We start from the raw sequence: 23,084 nt of genomic DNA on the forward strand, positions 1-23,084 counted from the left end.
TCTCAGCGGTGCACAGAGATGATGCCAACTCTGCCTATATGGAAGGTTTAGCTGAATTCCAGAGCAAATCAGGGCGGAATGTTGCTCAGGATAAAATTGTTATTCCCAGGCTAAAAAGAAGGTAAGATGTTAAAAACATGGTTTAGTAGTGGCCTTGGCAGTGCTGGGGTAAAGGTTGGACTTGATGATCTTGAAGGTCTTTTCCAACCTGGCTGATTCTGTGATTATATGTTGGTATTTTGCCTTTGGTCCATTGCACTAGTGACTGTGCATTTAAACAGTGTGATGCAGTGTTGCTTCTCCTGTTGCAAGATGATTTTTACCCTAATGTTAGTACAGTCGTGGTAATTGAGTTTTATTGGGAGGGCTGTGTCATTCTAAATCTCATGAAATTTAATGTCTTGTGATCTGCATTCCTTCGTTGGAAGTAAATTCCTTGCTTTGTGAAATCCATATACATGAAGGGATTGAAGATGCATATGGAGAATCAGACTTTCAGAGAAAGTGGTGTGAGACTGTAGAGGAGATGTGTGCTTTGTATTCCTCAAAAGCAGAGAGGGAACAGTTAACTTGGAGGGAAAAATGACATTGAGGAAAAAAGTACTAAGTGGTGTGGTTGCAACGTTACTGAAATCTGAATGGTATTAAAGTGAAGCATGCTTTGATCTACCACACCAGTGGACTTAGGAGTTGAGGCAACTGAAGTTGCAGGAAAAGTCTGCTTGATGAACACACAGCTCAGCTCTGTAGAGGGACTGAGGTCGGGGACTCAACAGACCTGAACTGACTGCTTCTCCTGGCGTCCTGCTACATTACTTGAGAAAGACATTTGAGGGGCACTTGCATCTCTTGAGTTTCAGATACTCAGCTGAAGGTAGGACACGTACTCTATAGCTCCCAGCCTTTGCCGAAGAAGGGAGTTTTGAGTTGCTGCTGGAGTAACCCATTGCTCCTTTCACTGCCTCTGCTTTCTTAGACTTGCTTCCTAATTTAGGCATCTTGTGTCTCTGAAGTTGAGGCTTGTGACCACCCTTCCACTACTGCTTCAGTTTTTTATGTGGATACTGGGTATAATAATGCTGGACTTGTTTATGGAAAGAGCCAAGATTCACAATTTAAAATGCTTCTATATACGAACTAGATATAATTTAATTTCTTCCTGTCATTGCATGCAAAATTCTGTAACAGATGGACCAGTATCATTTGGCAAATAATTCATCTGCCGTTTCCCTCATCCATCATTAAACAATTGGGACATTTCTCTGTTGTGTAGTCAGAGCTAAACCCTGTTTGGTTTGATGTTTCACAGCATACTGACGGGATTGGTCTAGTTCCATTGAAATCAATGAGAAGATGACTGCCTGGAATAGGCTGTGATTCAGGCCTTATATTTTTATGTGAAGTGTTCTCAAAAGGTAGAAGCGTAACTATTGAGTTGGGAGATCTGGATTCATTGTCGTTAGCTGTGTCTTACTTGAGGTGTTTCTCAAGGTGTCCCTCTTCATAAAGCATTGGCACCAAGGAAACAAGGTCGTATTATACCACTGATTGTAGGACCCTGTGTTTGAGGGATGTTCCTGCACATCATAGATGATCTGTTGAGGAGTACAGTACCATGCACTTAGTCCTGAAGTCCACCTAAACTTCCCATTCCTTTCCCTCTCCTTTGGTAGTTGAGTGCCAACAATTTCTGATGCAGAGAAGTTCCATGGCATTCAGTAGTCTTAATGTCCAAAGCACTTCAGGTCCCCCAGCCCAAGATAGTGATTTTTTTCTTCATACCTGTAGGACAAGGGTTTGGAAAAGCTGAGCTTATTGGATCCTATGGGCTCATTGAGCAACAGCAACCCAGAAATCTCTTCTTTAATAATCTCTTGAATATTTAAATGTGGGAGTTGGTGATACCCATACTGCAGATGTGGAAATGGATGTTTCAAAACTGGGCCTGAACTTTAAGGAGAGTGATTTGGATAAATGATTTCACTTTTCTTCCCCCTTTTAATTAAAACCACTGTGGCATAGACCGTGTACTTCAACAGATTCCTTGTAATAAATTGCATTAGGTGCTATTAGCTCTCAGGGTATTAATCCAGGTTAACTCTCTCCTTTCTAGGATTTCCTCAACTCTTTGCCTTATCGCTCATAATTCAAATAGCCAGCTTGCTTTGCCTTCTTCCTCTCTCCTTATTGCATCAGTATGCATTGCAAAACCAGTGGCTTGTACGTCTTATGCTAAGATAATGAGACCAACCTAATTCCACTACAGCTGCTCCAGGCATGTAAATGAACCTTTCATCTGTCCAGCCAAGTAGCTCGAGGACGTGCTTAGAACACACGGGCAGAGCAGCAGGAGCAGTCAGGGACATGCCAGAGGTGAGGGTGGCAGAAGAGGCTATGCTGAAAATGCCCTGAATTAGTATTTCCTACACGAATCGATGCTGTTGTTAGCCACAGCATTAATTGTTGCAAGGCTATTTTTTCCTGTTTATCCCCACCAAATGGGATGTAGCGATCGCTGTCCTGTTAGCACTAGAAAGGACACAACATGAACCCCCTAATACTGTGTTCTTAACGTGTTCTCTTCAGCCTCTCTGCCAGGGGCCCTGTCTCCCTGGTTGTGTCCACACTGTGCCACGCTGGTCAGAGCAGGCTGGTTTGTCTGAAAGCAGAATAGTGGTAGTAGGGCAGCACGTGGGCTCTGCCTCTCAGCAGGGCTAATCTAGACAGTCTTGTGCTGATGTGCCTCTGTGGCTTTGAGTTATGGCAGGAATTAGGTTGTGGCTGATGTGGCTCAAATGTCCCTGCTCTGGGTCAGCCGTGCCCCAGGAAAACAAATGCACAAGGAGTTGCATAGGATGGAAGGAAAATGCTGACCCTCAGCTATATATTGTCTCTTGTATTGTTTTTATATCTTGCCAACAAACAGAGGCTTCTCACAGCTCTAGAAAGTAAATATTTTTATTTGTAAACCACATTTCCTCTATGTAATAGCACAATAAGGAATTATCTGTGCTTGTAGCAACAAATGACTGAATACTCCTGCACTGTTGTAGAAAGCTAGACCCATTCAGCACATACCTGGTGTTTCTACTTCATGCTTACTCTTCAGTGCGGCACTTAGCGTATATGAATGGCTTCAATGGGGTTTAACCATATGTTAAAGGTAAGCATATTTGAAATGCTTTGCTGAATTGAGGCCTAAATGAAAGCCAACAGCAGAACCTTTTGACAAACATCTGATTCCTCTGAACTCAAGTGGTCCATTATTGCAGGTTTGAAACCTGCAGCAGGCGGATGGGGGGTGTGGAGTAAATTACAGCGTGCTCTGATGACTGTAACAGGTTCACTTGGCTGTGAGGTGGCTCAGGGGTGCCTGTGCAGGATGTCACTTGCAGCCCAGTCTTGTGCTGGTGGCAGCAGCAAGGAGATGAACGTAGGTATGTTTTTATCAGTATCTTTCCAAAGAAAAAGCACGGATATCCCTGTTTAATATAGCTCAGCCAGAAACAAGCAAGGGCTCAATTTGGCAAGAGCTTCTAATCTTTGACAGAGTTGGAATCCAGACACCCATTTTCTTCAGCTCTTTCCCTTGTAGCTATTAGGATGATATAGCTATTTGATGAGCTTTCCTTGTTATCAGTCCGTTAGGAAACAGTGTATTTGAATGGAAGAGTTCCATGGAGGGATGCCAGGCACATCCTTGGAGTTTGGGGGATTGATCTGAGACTGAATTGGAAAGTTCAAAAGAGATTCTTCATCACTGCTGCTATGAAAGAGAAGAGCTGAAGCAAATTTTGCCAAAGCAGTTGTGGTAGAGATTAGAGATAATCTGGAGCACATCATGGAGGACGTTCCAAGTCTCCAAAGCTCCAAATGGGGAGGACTTTGGTCTCATCCATCCGGTTCTTCCTCAGTTGAACTTCCCTTTGTTCCTGGATCCTCAGTAATCCAAGATGTATCCTGTCATGTTGAGTGTTCAGACACCACCTTATTTTGACGACTGGTTTATTTTCTTTACTGTTTTGCCTGCTGTGTAAGCACTGGGTGCTCAACCCCAGCCCTCAAGGGGAGGAAAAAGTGTGTCCATGGAACAATTTCTACTCACTGTATAGGACAGACCAAAGCCCCTGCTGAGCTGTTTAATTCTGTTGCTCAGATGATGAGTAGAAGGACAAGGTTCTGTATTTGATTTCATTAGAAACCTGTAAAACCCAACACAGTTGTGATGGGCACTTCCAACCTCTCAGGTAAATAAATGTGTTAATAGAAGATATTTCCTTATGCATTGCAGGTTTGGGGACGTTTGTAATCTATGTTTAAACAATAGACTAAAGCAGCCTTTTCAGAAGTATTTCACTCTTGGTAAAGAGAAATGCTTATAAATGTGAGAAAATGCTATTTACTGATTAGCTTTTGTTCACTGGGCAAGAGCTTTCCTCAACTCTGGTGTCATTCTGTGTTTAGCTCCCTGAGGAACATACACTTGGTAAGGAAGTGCTGCTGAGAAGAGTTGGGTTGGACATTTCCCAGCATGACACTGTTTGCTTTGCTTAAATTCAAGGACTTTCTGGACATGCTGGTGTTAACAGATGCCAGGCAAGATCATAGGTGTCTTTGTACCACTTTCCTTTGAGCAGGGAACATCTCTTGAGGTTCTCTGGCCCCAGTCTGTGGTTTCCACTCATAGGCACCAGCACAGCATAAGCCATAACTAACCAATAGCAAGAGAGAAACCTTGTCCCAGTAGGAGAATAGGTGAGAGCAGACAAGGGAGGGAACTTGTCAAAATGTAGCCAGAAATAGAAACCAAATTCCCAGGTTCATCCCACGCTGTCTGCTGGATGATGGGTTTTTAATGTGTGTTTTCCTGTACCTTATTTCCTGGTTATTCCCCCCCCTCCGATTGGTGTAGGTCAGCATTGTTACACACAATCACAACTGAATGGTGACCCAAATAGTTACAGATCATGTCATTCCCTTCAGTGTTTTCTTGCTTTTTGTTTCCTCAAGGCACTTGTTGCTGAGCATAATCTTGAATCATTCTCATGCTGTGAGAGAACTTAACCCCCAGTGATGGGCTTCTAGAGGCTAACAAACAGCAGCAAGGATGGGAACTAGCATTAGAAGTGATATTGTCAGAGGTGTCTGGTAGATAAAGATAGAAGGGCATTCCAACCAGATCAAAGTCCCTCCTTGGACAGAGATGGGAAGAAGCCAGCTACAGAGATAACCCCCCTACCCATAGCTGTAGATAGATCAGAAGGAGTTTTGCCAGCTGCCACATGGTGAAGCAAGCTCCCCATCACTGAATGGCTTCCTTGGAATGGACTTAAGCATTGCTGCTTTGTGCATCAGGTCTTTGCCCTGCCTGATGAAGGGCACCAGGAACTTCCACACTGCAGGAAGGAGGTGAGACAACCCAGCACAGGGTGCCCAGAGAAGCTGTGGCTGCCCCATCCCTGGCAGTGCTCAAGGCCGGGTTGGACACAGGGGCTTGGAGCAAGCTGCTCCAGTGGAAGGTTTCCCTGCCCATGGCAGGGGTTGGAACTGGGTGAGCTTTAAGGTCCCTTCCAGCCCAAACCAGTCTGGGATTCTATATTATGGAGTTCTGTAGATAAATTAGAAACTATATGAATTTATTAAGTTAGAATATGAATCAGTGCCAGAAAACTGGTGCTTCCTGACAATGCACATATTTTACAACAGTCTGACAAATTTCTTACATGTTCAAATGCTCTTGGGCATTTAGTGCAGACTATCTAAAGGACCTCAGTGAAGATAACCCCTCACAACTTGCCCATGTCTTATAAAGCAGAGACTAGGATTAAAAGGTGAATAGAGAATGAGTAATTGGCCTCTTGAGTATAATGGTTCTTTCTGTTTCTAAAGGACATTTGCTTGTGTTAAAATCAACCTTTTTCCTTAGCAAAAATTAGACATTTCTGTGGCATTAAAGGGGAAGTAATTGCCAAAGTTATTTGTGTCAAAATAACTTATTAATCTGAAAGGATGAAGGCACTGCCCAGAGGTCATATATGACCCAGTAATGGGACCATCAAGCATCACCATAAATAATTAAACCAAGACACATTACTGGAGAACTTTTTTCTTTTCCCCTTCCTCAGGCACCTTGAAGTTCCTTCATTATCTGTGTAATTTGTATTAGGGGTGGATTGCCAGCCCAAAAAGCTCAGAGAATCAGAGAAGAGCTGTGACTGAAAGGGGTCTCGAAGAGATCGGCCAGGCCGAGCCCCCTGCTCAGAGCAGGGTCAGCAATAGAGCAGGTTGCCCAGAACTGTGTCCTCTTGAGGAAACTCTTCCAGTGTTTCATCACCCTCGCAGTAACAACCTTCTCATGTTTAAATGGCATTTTCCATGTTTCAGTTTGTGCCCACTGTCCTGTCTCTGGGCAGCATGAGGGTCTGGCTCTGTCATCTTTCCTCCTTCCCATCAGGTACTTGGACATGTAGATGACATTCTCCTGAGCCTTCTCTTCCTGAAGCTACACATTCCCAGCTCTCCGCTTCTCCTGCCTTGCGTGCTTTGGATTTGATCTATATTTCTTTGTCACATTCCTAGTTCCAAGCAGAGATCATGGTACATAACTGGAACATGACCATTGGTCATGCCTAAGAAGCAGCTCTTAGGAAGAAAATCAGTGAGATCTACAGGGCAGAACTGGAATTGTGAACCATGTGTATCCAGTTATGGAGGATATTTGGTATATATGGGGAGGGGAATGATTTGGGCTTTTTAGATCACTGATGAGAAGCAGTTGATTCCGTACCTCGTGTTTCAGTGCCTTGTGTTAGCCAAGACAAGAGTCGTCATGTTTACGTGAAAGGCAGAATTAATCTGAAGTTACTTGAGTAATTTTGCATTTAATCTGTTATAACACAGAATTCACTTGACTTCCTGAACTAATCAATTCCTCTCTCTCTCATAGTATTTTTCAGACGGGGTTTGGCCTTGGTTGCTGGGTTTTAGTTATTGTCCAAATCCGCTCATGTTTCATCTGCAGCAGACACATTCAGCTCTTCTGTAGAGAGCTGGGCACGTTTCTGAAGCAGTTCCTGAGGGGTTTTGTCAGTTCATCCCTTATCACTGTTGGGATGTTGTAAAAGTCCAGCAAATATCTTTTCACCACCATTTAATGTGTCTGGTTCTTAAACAATTGCAATTGATTTTATTTGCTCTTGCAAACACAAATGATCCCGTAATCATCGCAGCCTTCCAGCCATGCTCGCATTGACTTGTTTGTGTGTTAAAGTGAGGAAATGCAGACATTGCCATGAAAATAACAAAGGTTAGAGGCAAATAAAAAGTGTTTTTTTTCCTGGTTGGCAGGATGTGCATCTACTTCAATTAATTGTCACCCTCAGAAGCTTATTTAATACACTGGGGGGAGTGAGGTACATTGCGGAATGAAATAAATAACCTTTAGTTTTGCTTTTGCTGCTGGTTGCTGCTAAATGGTTATTTCAGGGTTCATCAATGACAGCCTCTTCAGCTGTGATTGCGCACTTTTACTCCAAACGAGTATGTGCAGCAGAATACTAAAGGGAGCTTTCCAGTTCAGTCCATTTCTGTTCAAGCCAGGCATTGTGGGTCCTGCAGCCTTAAGTCCTGGAGGATCAAATTGTGCAGACAGTTACCCACTGGATTTGAGTAGCAGCTCTGAGCACATGTAGGTAACAGGGTTGAGCGTTGCTGGTGCTTTGACTCCCTTTTCTAGTAAGTATATTTGATTTTTAAAATGGCTTTACCCCCATTTTTATGTACTTTTAAAAATTCTGTATGGTTTGGATTTCTTCTGTTTAGCAACTAAACAGTTATTTTTTAACTTGCACTCCTTTACTCTTGTATTCTACAGTGTGTAGCTCTACATGCCCATTTAATAGACATTTCTTGCAAGAGTCAAACAAAATACATTAGCCTGAAACCAAATTGTCTTATCTGTAACTAGTTATCATGCAGGAAATACAAGGCTTGATGCTGAAGGGGGTTGAACCCTGCTGTGTAATGATAGAGCTCCCAGTAAGCAACAGGAGAGGGATCCAGGATCTACCCTCCAGGAAGAGGCCCTTTGAATGTCCCTTCCAACCCAAACTGTTCTGTGATTTTATGATTCTGAGAGTGCTTCAGCATTCTGTCCCAGAGGATTTTGGTGGAGATTTGGTTGTGTGTCTGTGGGGGCAATGCTTATGGGGGCACAACCACAGCATTGAAACTCCAGGCGAGGGATAAGCAGCAGGAGCAGATGAGCTTCTTCATGCCGCTGCCCTTAGCAGTGGGAATGAGAAATGCTGCAGAGCCTGTGCTGGAACAGGTAGAGCTGGTTCTAAACAGTTTTCTACTGCTCTTTTAAAGACTTGGGGCGGAAGGTTTGTTGTGAGCTGCTCTGGATTTACTCCTAGGTAACTCATTTGGCCTGAGTTGTCTTCAAGTGCATTTCATACGTGATAGCAGCATTCAGAAATACTCATCAGTGGTTCTGTAAATTGGCTTTAGGTTTTATTTAGGTTTCTGCTGTGAAAACAGGGGATTCACAGCAAGGCCCATGTTTTACTGTAGCATTCTGAATTATCTTTACATTGAAAAAACCTGTATGAAGTATCTCTCCTATATGGTGTGTTCAGTTGTTTATTTCAAGTGTAATCCACAATTGTAGAAGAGGCTTCTTTGATAACTACTCCGAGGAAGTAAGGCTTGATTTGGTGAGGTGCTGAGTGCCCTTGATGTCAATCGGTTTTAAGGATGCTTGGGCTCTGGACTCAGTTTTAACCTCACTGATAACAGCTCTAATAATGGTAAGTGCCAAGGCAAAATCCTCCTCTTGGTGTGCTTGGTATTTCATTCACATCTCATGCTTCCTGGGGGAAATTTCTCAGCTTATTTCCATGTTCCTGTTCATGAAGACTTATGTGTTCAACCAAAATCAGGTTTTTCGTCAGGAAATTTGAGAGCAGCTTTGTCTCTTAGGACTTGGTCCTTAGGTGAAGCTTGTTTGTATTTAATTAGCTTAGGGTAGGGCAGTCCTTTTGGATTAATATCAAAACTGATAGAAATTACCACCTCTGTAGCATAATGCTCTAGAAATTACCACCTCTGTAGCATAATGCTCCAGAATGATTCCAAATAGCATTTTCCCAATGACTACCACAAAAGGTGCAGTTGTTTCTGATGCTGGATGCCTGTTAGCTTGGATCAGTGAGGAAAACTGCCATCAGTGGGTACAGGGAGAGCAGGAAGTTTTCATACCACAAACCCTTCAGCTGTCGTTCCACTGCGCTCTGCAAGAAGAGAAGTTAATGAGGCAGGAAAAAGGACCAGCAGCAGCAGCTGGAACCCAGTGGCTTCCTCTAATATTTGCAGGAAGGGAACAGCTACAGGCTGCCATTCTCAGCCTTTCCGGTGGAAATCAAGGAATGGAAAGGAAATTACCTTTGCATAGATTCTGAATGCTTAAAAGAGACAGATTTCATACTGCGGCTGATGCCTGGGAGTGCAGTTGTGGGGCACGTGAAGAGAGTCCTTTGTCGCCTTACAGTTGGACTCCGTGGTCTTCAAGGTCTTCCCCATCCTAAATGATTCTTTGCTTGGGGTCTGTACACCCATGCTAGGACTTGAACAGGGTCAGGCTGGTCGGAACAGGTCTTTCTTTTGCAAATCATCCTTAGTAGCCTGCCTTTCTGTCTTGTCTTTTAAGCACAGTTCCACAAACTGCCCAGTGTGAATGCTGGTTCTTACAGAGTTTCAACATATAGTTAGATAGAGGCCAATAGTTTCCTACTCCTTTTCATCTTAGTGAGAAAACAACCTAATGGTAATGTCTGTGGAGTTGATAGTCAATCCACCTACTTACTGTAGGTGTCTGCCTTCTTGATCATCTGAGTCACGTATCTGCTAAGGTGATTGGACGCTTCCTATGAACAGGGTTTGGGGAGCATCAGCAGCAGGGTGGAAAGGAGAAAGAAAATCAGAAAGCCTTTCTCAATTCCTGAGGAAATGAAAACCATAGCAAGGCTTAATGCTTCTGGGGTTCCAGTTTGTATATGTCAGGTGGAATAAACACTGATTAACACTTTTTTACTGTTGTGGTACTCCCTGTTTTGAATGGAGATCCATAGAGATCCAATTAAATGTCAAAATCAGTTGGAATCTTTCACTTAAGTGAGAATGAACTGTTGCCAGTATCTGAAGAGTTCATTTGTTGTTCATTTACCCATCTGGTCATTCAGAGTTCTGAGCATTTTCCTTTTCCATTTCAGGTTCCAGCTGTGAGTATTTCCCATCTGAAATCCTGTCCTTTCATCTGACAGTATCACATGAGGAACTCCAGTCCTGATTTACGGAGTTGTTTACTTGCTGATCATGCTGACTGGTGCCTGATAGAATCACACACTAAGGTATGTGTCTAATTCACCCTAAAAGCTCCAAGCGCTTAGTTTCCTTTTATAGAGTAACTGATGCTGGAAGGGACTTGCGGACATCCTGTAGTCCTGCCCCTCCTGTTCATAGCAGTTCAGCCTGGCCCATGTCCACTCAGGTTTGGATATTTCCAAGGGTAGAGATTCCACAACCTCTGTGAGCAACCTGTTCTAGTATGTGACCGACCATCCCATGACAAAACATCCCTCCTTCCCTCTAGTTGCTGTTTCCTGTGCTGTGTCTTGTGTTTGTTACCTCTTGTCCTGTCGCTGTGCACCTCCTTTTTCTGTGGCTCATGGTTAGTATGGCTTTTAACATACACATTTAATGTAGTCCAGGATTAGGGAACTTGAGCATTTCCTGCCGGGATTTTTTTGTTTGGTCACAACTGTAGAGCTCAGTTGGACTACAAGAAGGGTGGTCATGGATAAGCCATGGATGGAATGTGAAAAGGTGTTGGTTCAATTCAAAGTATGGTACAGATATTTTGGCAGTGGTCATGAGCTGCTGACAAACACTTAGCACATGTGAAGAGTTGAAGATGAGAACTTAGATGTATACAATTCCATCAGTAATTCACAGGACATTAGAGCCTCAGTGTCAGAAGTTGTACCTCTGCACAGAGTGACACGTATTAATGAAGTTGCTCCAGCCATTACACTCCAATTGCTGATTTATTTATAGCTTACTAGCAGTGGAGGGAGAGGAGGAAAGGAAAACCCAAGGTCTGAGTTCAGTAGCCCTTGAAACAAAGGTGCACACCAGCTTTAGTTGCAGCATTTGATTTCTGAGTTGTGTATCTGTTTCTGCCTTGGTGAATGAGACTAGATTAAAAGGAAGCAAGTGAATACAGCCCAGATAAATTGATTCCAAGTAGGCCTTATCTCCAGATCATTCCACTGGAGCTGAATGTTAACAAAAGATGGGCAGCCATGTGTTCAGGATGATATGGGGAAACGTGTGCTCATTTCCCTAAAAACCCACCGTGAGTCTGTAATGTTTAATCCTGTGAATTGAACTGTTCCTGTTGGCTGGTTCCCCATCTCTCTTGTGAAGACTGTTATCCCAACAAAAATACTCACCATAAGTTAAAGTGTATTAATGAGATGAAGATATGCCAAAATACTGACCTGTTACCTGTTGCTGTAGCTGCTGTGTCAGCAGAGCAGCATGACATGGTCATTTCTTGTGTGCCTTTGTTAACCAGTGTATTCCTGGAAATACCAATTGGGAAACACAGGCAAAGGACATGACTTTTTAATCCTAGTCCTCTTCCAGAGGATGGCTCTGGCATCGAAGAGGCCGGGTGCCATCTTTGCAGGATTGTGACACAGAAAAACCCAGAAGCTTTAGGAGCCTTTGTGGCTCAGAAAGTTCAGAAGCAGCTTTTGGATTGATTTGGCTCATGCTGTCACTCAGGTGCGAAAGCCAGGGTCTGGCTTCCCTTTTGTTCTGAACTTGACACTCATTTGTAGCTGCATTTTGAACCACAGTGTGTCCACCTTCAAATCCCAAACCCCTGCCCCCCTAATTACTGTTTTGCTTGTGAATTGCACTGAAGGCAGTCCTGTGCTGAAAGGCCTGCCAATTAGGCAGATGTCTGCAGCACTGTGCAAAGTAGGTGTTAAACGGAATGTGATGTGCAAGCTACCTGATGAAATACAGACCCCCATTTACAGGCAGAAAGGCTCCTGCTTATCTGGGGATGGACATTACCGGCACCCATCAAATGTGGACACATCTGTTTCATTCAAAATGTGCCAGATTAGCTTGCAGAATTTAGACTCATTTTTAGCGTGTAGAATGTGCAAGCTCATTCAGAATGTAGGCACTTGAAGATCTTTACCTGAAAGCTGAGCAAGCTGATTGGAGGTGTCAATACTTTCCATTGGAAATAATGCTAAGTGGTTGGAAAGAGTGAGTGATGGGGGTGTAGCTGAGGCCAAAGAGGGCAAACCATTGCAGGAAAAGAACAAGGTTTGGACTGGAAGGGACCTTAAAGCTCGTCCAGTTCCAACCCCCAGCCACAGGCAGGGACACCTTCCACTAGGGCAGCTTGCTCCAAGCCCCTGTGTCCAACCTGGCCTTGAACACTGATAGGGATCCATAATGGGCACCTCCCCACCATGAATCCCAGAACTGGGAAGAATTTTGTTTAAAGATGCAGTTCCTAATAACATGGACATGACTTTGTACCTCTAACAGTCTCTAGTCAATCCTGTGTTGAATAATTATCCATCTGGAATGTTCTCTTGTTGTTATTTTAATTAAATAGCTCAGTGCTTCACTTGGGGATCACAGATGGGCTTCTACGTACTCCAGAAAATCAGCAGCAGCATTTTGTTTCTCACTTTACCCAGTGCACCACACACTCCATACATGGAGGGTGGTTGAGCTGTTGTGGTTGCAACCATCTTTTTGCTTCAGACTCCCAAATGTTGACAGCAGTAAACATCTTAAGTGTCTTTTGGCTCTATCCTGCTGCCAGCCAATTCTGATACATGATCCTGCAAACTGTTAGTTAGACTTGTAAACTAAGGGTTTGGCACTGGATAGAAAAGCAGGGCTTGCATTTGAGGAGGAGCTGTGCTCTCGTTAATCTTAGGATATGCAATGTCTGTATTGTTGGGCTGCCTGCTTATTTTTGGATTGAGTTGTCTAAGGCTATATTAGAGGCTTTTAAAGCAATGAAGCTGAGATTAGATATTTCTCACTAAGCAGATAATGTATAAATAAAAGTAACTACATGTCTGAGAAAGAATTAAGTAAAACCTTAATTCCATGAAGAAGAAATGAATCCTGGTGAGAATAATGGTTTGAAAAAGGCTGGAGAGCATCTAAACCCACTATTTGGGCTGGTGCAGTGTCCAGCTTGTCCTGGAGTGTTTTCTGCTGTCCTGGGTGAGATGCACTGACTGAAGCTGGGATTCACCACACAGCCAAGACAACCTGAATTAATGCTTTGAGTTAGTTCAACCTTTGCAGATACACTGAAGAGCAAGAGGTCTCCTAGATGCTGTATGAGGGCCGTGTCTTTGGTTGCACAGTGGGAGCAAAGGCTTGTGTGTGACTGTTGTGACTGATGTAAGACTGACATTGGCTGGGGGGGAGAGACACTGATGTTGGGCTCATGCTGGACACAGATGCTTCCCAAGAGCTCTGATTCGTGTCACTTGGATTGTTACACACAGCAGCAGCTCGCCCAGGAACGGGGTGGCTCCTCCATCCTTTGTGGATTTCAGATAAAGGCCACTCATCTTTATGGAATGGATGTCATTGCAGAAATTATGGGTCTGCTGTGGAAATATTTTAGGGAGGATTCTTGTTTTACATCCTGCCTGGGTGACTGCAGTTGTTCTTTGTGTGCCTGAAGCCTCTAAATCTAGCCAGGGAGTCTAAATGATTTTGTAAAGCCTTGAAAATACAACTGGAATACAATCTAATGGCTGAGTAGATCAAAGGGAAATATAAAGTGCTGTTTGCACCCTGAGTCCTGAGCTTTGTAAACCTGGATCTGGCAATACCTTGGGTAGGCCCAAGCATCTCTTAAGTCTGCTTATTTTCCTCATGTCTTTCTCACTAAGGAGCATTTTGAGTAGAGTGTGCAGGGCAGTACAAACCTGCGAGGTCTCCATGGGCAGGAAACCAGTCAAAGAGCATCAGCTCCCTTCCTTCCAGCAGTAGTTGTACTGCTGATGCTATTAGGAGAAGTTATTCAGGGCTGTAAATCTCCAGTTATCCCACCAGTTGGTACTAGAGGAATATGTGGATATGTGGATTTGTCCTTCTCTTCCTTACAGGCAGTTTATGAGGGCTCTTGTTGTGTTCTGCAGTGCCAGCATACCATGTAACTGTTTCTATTGATCAACACCTTAATGAGACATGTGCAGTTCCATTGTCCTGGAAGAGAAACTATAGATCCCATGACACACAGCTTATTAGTATGGATAATGTACCCAAGGAACTCTTGGTCAGGTGGTGGGAAAATTGGCCAGTTGGATGAGGACCAGGTGAGTGTTTAGAACATTTCGGGTGTCTCAGGTAGGGGTCTTCTGCCTCTTGCTGCATGAAGGAAACAGGACAAAACCACAAGTGGGCTTTTTCATCCTCCTTTTGTCCATGAGGTTTTTCTGTTTTAAAGTCACTGATTAAAACTTCCCCATTTCTTCCTCTTGGCAAATATTCAGGTAGTTTTGTTTTCTATTTTAGTAGAAAACTTACAAAAGGGGGACGGCAAATGCACGTTCATGCTGCTGGGTTTAGGGCTGAAGTTTTCCAGTTGGGAATTTCTGACATTTTCTTGTACAGTATCACCGGGGTTTTATGAAAACAAAATTATTTAAAGCTTTGAGTAGGAATGTTGGGATGTTGAGGCTCGGAGAGCAGGTGGCAGTAGGACAGCTCATGACAGCGCTGCTTCAGCTTGTGAAGGATCAAAGGAGCCAGGAAAAGACTTCCCCTGGAAATGGGAAGAGTTTCTTTTGACATCACTCTCGGATCTGGCAGAATTTCAAATGGACTCTTCCTGGAGAATTATCAATGGCAGGTGTAATAACTGCATGCTTTAGCTTTTACCTTTATTAGGGAATTATAGCATGAATAAATATGGGACTGACTGGAATGCAGAGGTAGTTAGTCGAGAGATGGAAAAAAGCGCTTTCAACATCATTTATGGTAATGAAATGCTGCATCTTGTTAAGAGAGGTGTGTGTATTGCAGGCCACTTCAGAGTGAAAATAGTGATTAATTATGGTATTTTTCTCACATAGATCAATCTCTGATCTATAGATAGCAACAGAGTCTCATTAGGGGACAAAGAAACCCATTTTATTTTAATCAGAAGCTTTAAGCTGTTGCAGTTGGATGCAGATTCAGGAGATGAAAAGTTGGCTTCTGTGGCTTGTTTTGTGGATTTTATTGTTTTATTAATGGAGTTGAACTACTTGGCCCATTCTGTGTTCCAATCTTTTTACTCCAGTGGAGATCCCTGATCAAGATCAGGGTACTTAGCCTGGGCAGGGCTGACTGCAGTTGGGGTGGATTGCAGGGGCAGGCAATGGTCTGTTGATCTGAGCCAGGAACAAGGAATATATAAACCAAAAGAGGCCAAAATCTGACCTTGAGATTCACACAAGTTTCTTTTTTGTTCTAGAATAGAATGAGAAGTAGTAGTACACAGAAACCTTAGGGATATGGGCTGTAACATGCTGAGCATAGAACCATAGAATAGTTTGGGTTGGAAAGGACCTTGAGATCATCCAGTTCCAACCCCCTGCCATGGGCAAGAACACCTCACATTAGACCATGTCACCCAAGGCTCTGTCCAGCTTGGCCTTGAACACTGCCAGGGATGGAGCATTCACAACCTCCCTGGGCAACCCATTCCAGTGCCTCACCACCCTCACAGGAAAGAACTTCTTCCTTAGATCCAATCTAAACTTCCCCGTTTGAACCCATCACCCCATGTCCTATCCCTACAAGTCCCTGATGAAGAGTCCCTCCCCAGCATCCCTATAGGCCCCCTTCAGATACTGGAAGCTGCTCTGAGGTTTCCACACAGCTTCTCTTCTCCAGGCTGAACAGCCCCAACTTCCTCAGCCTGTCTTCATACGGGTGGTGCTCCAGTCCCTGAGCATCCTCGTGGCCTTCTCTGGACTTGTTCCAACAGTTCCATGTCCTTTTTATGTTGAGGACACCAGAACTGCACACAGTACTCTAGGTGAGGTCTCACACCAGCGTGGTGCTCTTGAGTCAGAGTGGGAAGTACTAAAATAACTAAGTCATAATGGTTAGCTCCTGACACATTTCCTAAAAAGCACTGCCACCATTTTGCCATCTAAACTCAGGGTTTGGGTACGGAATTGTTTTTGGCGCATCTGCTGTCTGTGTGGCCCAGGGAAAGGAGGGAGCAGCTGGACAGACAGCACAGATAGATGAGCTCTAGGAAGGCAGGTTAGGAATGCTCAGCAGCCAGGTGCTGCTGCCCTTGGAGAAGCCCAGATTTGCTTTGAAACCCAAAATGGTCCCTTTGTGTCTGTGAAGCTTTGCTGAGGCTGGTAACCAGGACTAATCCGAAGCAGCTCAGAGGAGCTCTGTGTGGTACCATGCTTGCTCCAGATCCCCTTGACTTCTTCCCATTGAACTGGGTGAGCATTGATTCAAGCCTGAGTGATCCAACCAAATAGCAGGGGGTGAGAGGGTGTCAGTGTCATACCCTAGATCACACCGTTCAGGCTGTGGGTGAAGTCTGCTGAGGTCCAGGCCAGCATCATGGCTGCAAGAAATCACTGTTTCTGAATGGGGGAGAGCTGGGGCTTAGAGAAAAAAGGTGTCACTAGTTCTGCAGCTTCAGTTCTGGGTTGTTTATCAGACTCAGACACTTAGACTGCTGTTTTCAGTATGTTTGCGCTGGGTTTGATGGGTGCAGTTCAGTGCCTTTGGTGTGATCAGTCTGTGCGCTTCAACCCTTTAACACTGCTTACACTTTTAATCCATCTCCTGGCCTCACCCTGTGCATAGAGGAAAAGCAAAACAGTTCAGAATTAGCCCAAGAAAAACATACAGGTCAGGTGGGTTAGAAAAAGAGCAGGTTGCCAAATACCCAGGGAGCAGGAGTTTTGTTCAGTGTTTTCCACTCTCTGCCAGAAAATCCTTAATATAACCACATAATAATCTAGGGAGGGCAGAGGGGTACGGGAGGGGATAATGATGGGCAAGGCAATGCTGTGTCTTTAATTTTCTCTTCCAAAGGAAGAAAGTCTGCATAGCAATGACAGGATCACTTGTTCATGCCTTTAATGTGCGATCTGTTTTCTCCAGTGGAGGGCACTCAGTGTATCACAAACTAGAACATTAGCACCAACAAGCTCCAAAGCATCATCACTCTCTGGAAAGCCTTCTGAATTAGACAAGAGCTGCTTCTCAGCACAGCTACAAAACACTTTAAACCTGAGCAGCTAAATGGATAAACCTCTCCTGCGTAGCTTTTAAACGGGGGTCTTACCCAGCACGGGAGGCCTGCCTTGCTCGGGAGCTGGGGAGCCGGAGGATGGAATGCTGTGCCTGGGAATGGCTAAAGGCAGCAGAATGACAAATGCTAGGTACCGGGGAAGAGCTTTGCATTTCTCCCAGAGAAGTTGGTTTACCTTCATCGCCTGCTATAGCTTTGCCTTGCAGATTGCCACTTAATGCTGATGGTTCTCTGATGACTTACACAATGGCTCTCAGAGCTTAGAGTCCCTCCCTACCCCCCCCCCCCACTCCCCCCTCTCCATCCTTCGTCCTGTCTTCCCCACCCCCAACCCCTTCCCTATCCTTTCCCTTCCTCATCCCCAAAAATTCTTGCTTGTCCTCTCTAGGGAACTTTGTGTGGGTTTCTGGCACGCACGCTGGATGGAGGTGATGTGAGTGGCAGCCGTGCCGTGACATGAAGATTCTGATGGTTTAAGGAAAAGAGACCAGTTTTCAAAAGAGAGAGGCAAAGGGGGGAGCAGAGAAGGGAAGAGAGAGAAGAAAACAGCTGGAGAAAGGCAAAGGAGGACGTTTGTGGATGACAGAAGGATGGGTAAGTGAACTTTTCTTGTTTGTTTGGTAGCAGAGCTGCAGCTGGATGGTTTATTTTTCAGCTGGATTATTAAGCTGTTCAGGAGGGTGAAACAGCCTAAGCAGCAGCAGCAGTGCATTCCTTTGCCAGGTGACTCACTGTACTTGCTATTGTATTTTTAGATCATGTATTCCCCCCTCACACACACACCTTTCCTCCTGCAGTGGTTCTGTATGTAATTCGTCTGTACATGCATGCACCGAGTTGAGGGCTGGAGAGAGGACGTTTGCTGCCTGCACAAGCCACCTACACACCTGCACTCGTCTAGATAAGGACATGTATGCATGAGGCTCACACAGCATTTCTGCTGGGTTTAGATCCCTATTCAGTGAGCTTCTGCTGGTATTATTATTCAGGCTGTCAGAAAGGACCGTTAACACTTTGCAGTATGTGGGAAGCAAAGGGAAAGGGGGGGGGGGGGGATAGGTTTTCTTTATAGATGGTTTTGAAAAGGCTTGTTTGGGCTTTGAAAAGATCCCCCTAAGGTTGCTGTAGGTCTCCAGCAGGCATTTGCCAGTCTTATTTTTTCAAGTGTGGCAGGTTTATTTCCTTCCTTCCTTCGTTCCCCCCCCCCAGCCCCCAAGTCTGGAGCAGCCAGAACAGATTTTGAGCTGACTGCTGCTGGCACATAGGCAGTAGCAAAGAGATGAGGATTTCAATTAAAAAGCTAGCATTAAAGTGAAAGTCATATAAATAGACGTATCGTGTATGACTGTGACATGGTCGGGGGCATTTTAGATTAAGAATTATCTTGCAGAATGCCCCTTGGCTTCAAGTGGGATTAAATAACTGCAGCACAGGGGTGCTTTTGTGTGTGTGACAAATAATAAAGTAGTTATTGATTGAGGAGATACCACCCTTAAAATACTTCTGTTAGAGGAATGCATTTCAGTCTTAACGAGGCTGCAACTCTGGACAGAGGCACCAGTCCTAAAATCATCAGAGGCAAAGGCGAGCGTGCGAATGGATGTTGGGTGTTCTGACAACCCCTCCACCTCCTTTCCTCCTTATTCCAAGAATGGGGGAAATGTGCCTGTCCTCACGTACCAGCATTGCTCCTGTGTGATAAATGTGCCGTCTCAAATGCAAAGTCTTTCCATCAGTAGAGCTGGGGAAGAGAGAGGAGACGTGAAATAAGAATATACCCCTTTAAACTTTCTGTGCTTTGCTGCTCTGAAGCAGTGTTATTTGTGTTTCATAGAGTATATAACGAATATACAAAATAATAAATGCTTAGGTATTCACAGCTACATGTAGACAACTTGAAATGAATATGTGTTAAAGCTATGATTTGTTTGATAGAAATATGTCTTCTACCATGCTCCTGATATTGGGTCCCATAATAGCATTCCATGGTTTACTTCTATGTATGGTAGAACTTCTGTTTCTGTGCATCTGTTTATGTATTTTAGGTACATAAAATGATGAGTAACCTCCTTAGAGCTACTCCTACAAACAAATGACCCAGTGCAAAAAGGAAAGCCTTTACTTAGGGTCTAATTTTACAATAAATATACATTTTAAAGATGGATCAAACTTCCTGATGAGTAGATTTCTCACTTTTTGCTGTAATTTTTGGAGGCATTGGACTGTAAGTTGCTTTTAAGAAGGAACACATTTAGCAGCATGTAAAGACCAGCATCTTTGGTTCATTTCCTTTCCAGCACTACGGAGCATTCAGCACAGTGACTTGACAAATATGTTTATTGTTAAAACCTCAGCATCTAGCGGTAAAGATATACCAGCTACATTGAGAGATGATGTACAGGAGGAAAATGAATAGAGAACAGGCTCTAAGGGTCTTTCTAAAGCATCATAAATCACACAGAAGTAATTGAATAACAAGAGTAGTACTGGTGACGGTGAGATGGCAAGCCAGAAACTCAAAAAGGACAGGCATTTACGCAACAAAAGCTCAAGACAGGAGGCAAACAGGTTGTCTTCCACATCCACTGCCTCACTAATGCTTTATTAGAAACCCCACTGACGTCTGTAATCTGTTGGCAATTTCTTTTAATAGCTTTACAATGCACATTTGTTTTCTTTTTAATATTGTAGGTTTCCATTTAATTAAGCAGCTGAGAGGCATGAGTGTGGTGTTAGTGCTGCTTCCTACCGTGCTGCTTGTGATGCTCACAGGGGCTCAGCGAGCTTGCCCCAAGAACTGCAGATGTGATGGCAAGATCGTGTACTGCGAGTCCCATGCGTTCAGAGACATCCCTCAGAACATTTCCGGAGGGTCTCAAGGCTTATCCTTACGGTACAACAGCATCCAGAAGCTGAAATCAAATCAGTTTGCGGGCCTCAATCAGCTCATATGGCTTTATCTTGACCATAATTACATCAGCTCCGTGGATGAGGATGCGTTTCAGGGCATCCGCAGGCTGAAGGAATTAATTCTGAGCTCCAACAAAATCACCCATCTGCACAACAAAACCTTCCACCCCGTCCCCAACCTCCGCAACCTGGACCTGTCCTACAACAAGTTGCAGGTGCTGCAGTCTGAGCAGTTCAAGGGCCTCCGGAAACTCCTGATCCTGCATTTGCGGTCCAACTCGCTGAAAACCGTTCCCATCCGAGTGTTCCAGGACTGCCGGAACCTGGACTTCCTGGATTTGGGCTACAACCGCCTGCGGAGCTTATCCCGTAATGCTTTCGCTGGCCTTTTGAAGTTGACAGAGCTCCACTTGGAGCACAACCAGTTTTCTAAGATCAATTTTGCCCACTTCCCGCGCCTCTTCAACCTCCGCTCCATTTATTTGCAGTGGAATCGGATCCGCTCTATTAGCCAAGGGTTAACGTGGACTTGGAGTTCCTTGCACAACTTGGATTTATCAGGAAATGACATTACAGGGGTAGAGCCCGGGACCTTCCAGTGCCTCCCCAACCTGCAAAAGCTGAACCTGGATTCCAACAAACTCACCAACATCTCTCAGGAGACCATCAATACGTGGATCTCGCTCATCTCCATCACTCTGTCCGGAAATATGTGGGAATGTACTCGAAGCATTTGCCCTCTGTTTACTTGGCTTAAGAATTTCAAGGGAAATAAGGAAAGCACTATGATATGTGCAGGCCCTAAACACATCCAGGGCGAAAAAGTGAGCGATGCTGTGGAAACATATAATATCTGTGCTGAAATCCAGGTGGTGGTTACTGAAAGGTCATACCAGCCACCCAAAACCCCCCAGAGACCTTTCTTCATTCCCAAACCTACCATTTCCAAACTGGAAAGCAACCAGCCAACATCTATTGTGCCAAGCCCTTCTGCAGAGCTCCCAACACCTGGAGTGGAACCGGAGTACGAGCACGTTTCCTTTCACAAGATCATTGCTGGGAGCGTAGCCCTCTTCCTTTCCGTGGCCATGATTTTGTTGGTTATCTACGTGTCCTGGAAGCGTTATCCAGCCAGCATGAAACAGCTCCAGCAGCACACGCTCATGAAGAGGCGCAGGAAAAAGGCCCGAGAGTCTGAAAGGCAAATGAACTCCCCTTTACAGGAATATTACGTGGACTACAAGCCAACAAACTCTGAGACCATGGATGTATCGGTTAATGGATCTGGGCCCTGCACGTATACCATCTCTGGCTCCAGGGAATGTGAGGTATGAACCATGATCCTCCTAAACCCATTTCAGCTGCTGGGAAGGAGAGGTAAATGTTTGAAGCTCTTGAGGTATCTCTAAACACTAGAAAGATTCATGAGATTTTGTGCTTTTGGGTTTGCTCGGTGTGAAAGGTTATCTCATTAAAGGGCAATGGCCAGGGAAGGGATGGGGATGATATTGACTAATTCAGACTTATCAATAGAGTAAGTTGAAGTAAACAACTATGACAGAGGAATGTGAAGTGTTATTTTCTCCTTCTTGCACCCATTTGATTAGCAAATGGGCCATAAAAGTCCCATTTTTAATGTGTTGGTAGAAACAGAGGAGTCTAAGAACCTCTTCTGTTTTAAAAATGAATCTGAAAACCTCTTTACTCAAAACCCCACCTCGAACCTTACGGCCTAGTTAAAGGCACACCAAAGATTTTCTACCTGTTCCGTCTGGTTCAGGAGGAAACGTGGGGCCAGCAGGACTGCAGTGCAACCTTAGAGCCAGGCACTGGTTTCCTGGAGGAGCAGGAGCATACCTGCTGCCTTCCTCGCTCTGCTGAACTGGAGCTTGTCGAGGCCTCGAGGCAAACAGTACATTTGCAAATATCTGGGTCGGGAAAGGGGGATTCTTGTTATTTTTAGTTTCATTTTTGTGATGAGTGAAGGCTGAGCTTGAGAAGAGCTCTGCTGGAGTTAATAGCTTCACACGCTTAAGGCCATGTTATGATTTTGAGTCAGCAGCATGGGAAATCCAAATAGGAGAAGTTCTCAGTGCTTCTTTTGTCTCCTCTTGAGCTTTGACAAGAGAATACCGTGGGTTTTCATTGCTTTATTGTCAATGACTCTGTTAATGTGTATGCAAGAGATGTTTTTACTTGTGAATGCCATTGCTTGCTTATATAGCTGGTAAGGAAGATTTGCACAACTGCTTCTCAGTACTTGTTGCTTCTTCCTGCATGTCATGAGGTATTAGGGGATTGTGGTTGATTTTGCCTCCGTGTTGTGGACATCCTACCTGAGAGTGCTTAATGATACATATTCATATCCATTTGTGCACATTGGGTTTGTCTCTGGTAGATTCTGACCTGTGTCTCTGACAGCCAGGTAGTGTGAAAGGTCTGTTAAAGATGGGCAGAGCTGGGCAGGCTGCATTTCTGGATCCTGAGCTTTTAAAAGTGGATGGTTTTTCATTCTGACAATAAGATGCCAGAACCAGGACAGGCATCTTTAAGACGTTTCCTGTTTGGCACTGAAATCCCTACCTAGTTGTGGACCACGGAGCTAAAGGGTAGACAGAAATGCTGTGTTTTGGCATTACTTTCTGTTACCTTCAGAAAAGAAAATGACCTGTCAGACCCTTGTCATGTTTGCCAGTAGCATGTGAACGAAGGTGTGGGTTTTTTTCCTCTGTTAGCAGCAAAGTAAGTGATGCTATCTGGGTTAGTTTGCATT

The 23,084-nt window shown here is 44.3% G+C and overlaps 1 protein-coding gene across 4 annotated transcripts in view; it reads left to right on the plus strand.

The window, feature by feature from the left end:
• LRRTM4 (leucine rich repeat transmembrane neuronal 4) overlaps positions 1-23,084 on the plus strand; it is a 281,793-nt gene that overhangs the window by 57,814 nt on the left and 200,895 nt on the right. The window contains exons 2-4 of one of the 4 annotated variants that reach the window (XM_062621101.1): positions 10,272-10,409; positions 17,790-17,995; positions 20,093-21,639. In XM_062621101.1, coding sequence (XP_062477085.1) covers positions 17,992-17,995; positions 20,093-21,639 — 1,551 coding nt within the window. In that variant the 5' untranslated portion in view covers positions 10,272-10,409; positions 17,790-17,991. Of the gene's footprint in view, positions 1-10,271; positions 10,410-17,261; positions 17,532-17,789; positions 17,996-20,092; positions 21,689-23,084 lie in introns of those variants that run through there. The other 3 variants (XM_062621105.1, XM_062621102.1, XM_062621103.1) reach the window with 3 other exon arrangements.

This window comes from Pezoporus occidentalis, unplaced genomic scaffold (genome assembly GCF_034315485.1).
Source record: "Pezoporus occidentalis ecotype Australia unplaced genomic scaffold, CSIRO_AGI_Poc_V1 ctg228, whole genome shotgun sequence".
Lineage (NCBI taxonomy): Eukaryota > Metazoa > Chordata > Aves > Psittaciformes > Psittacidae > Pezoporus > Pezoporus occidentalis.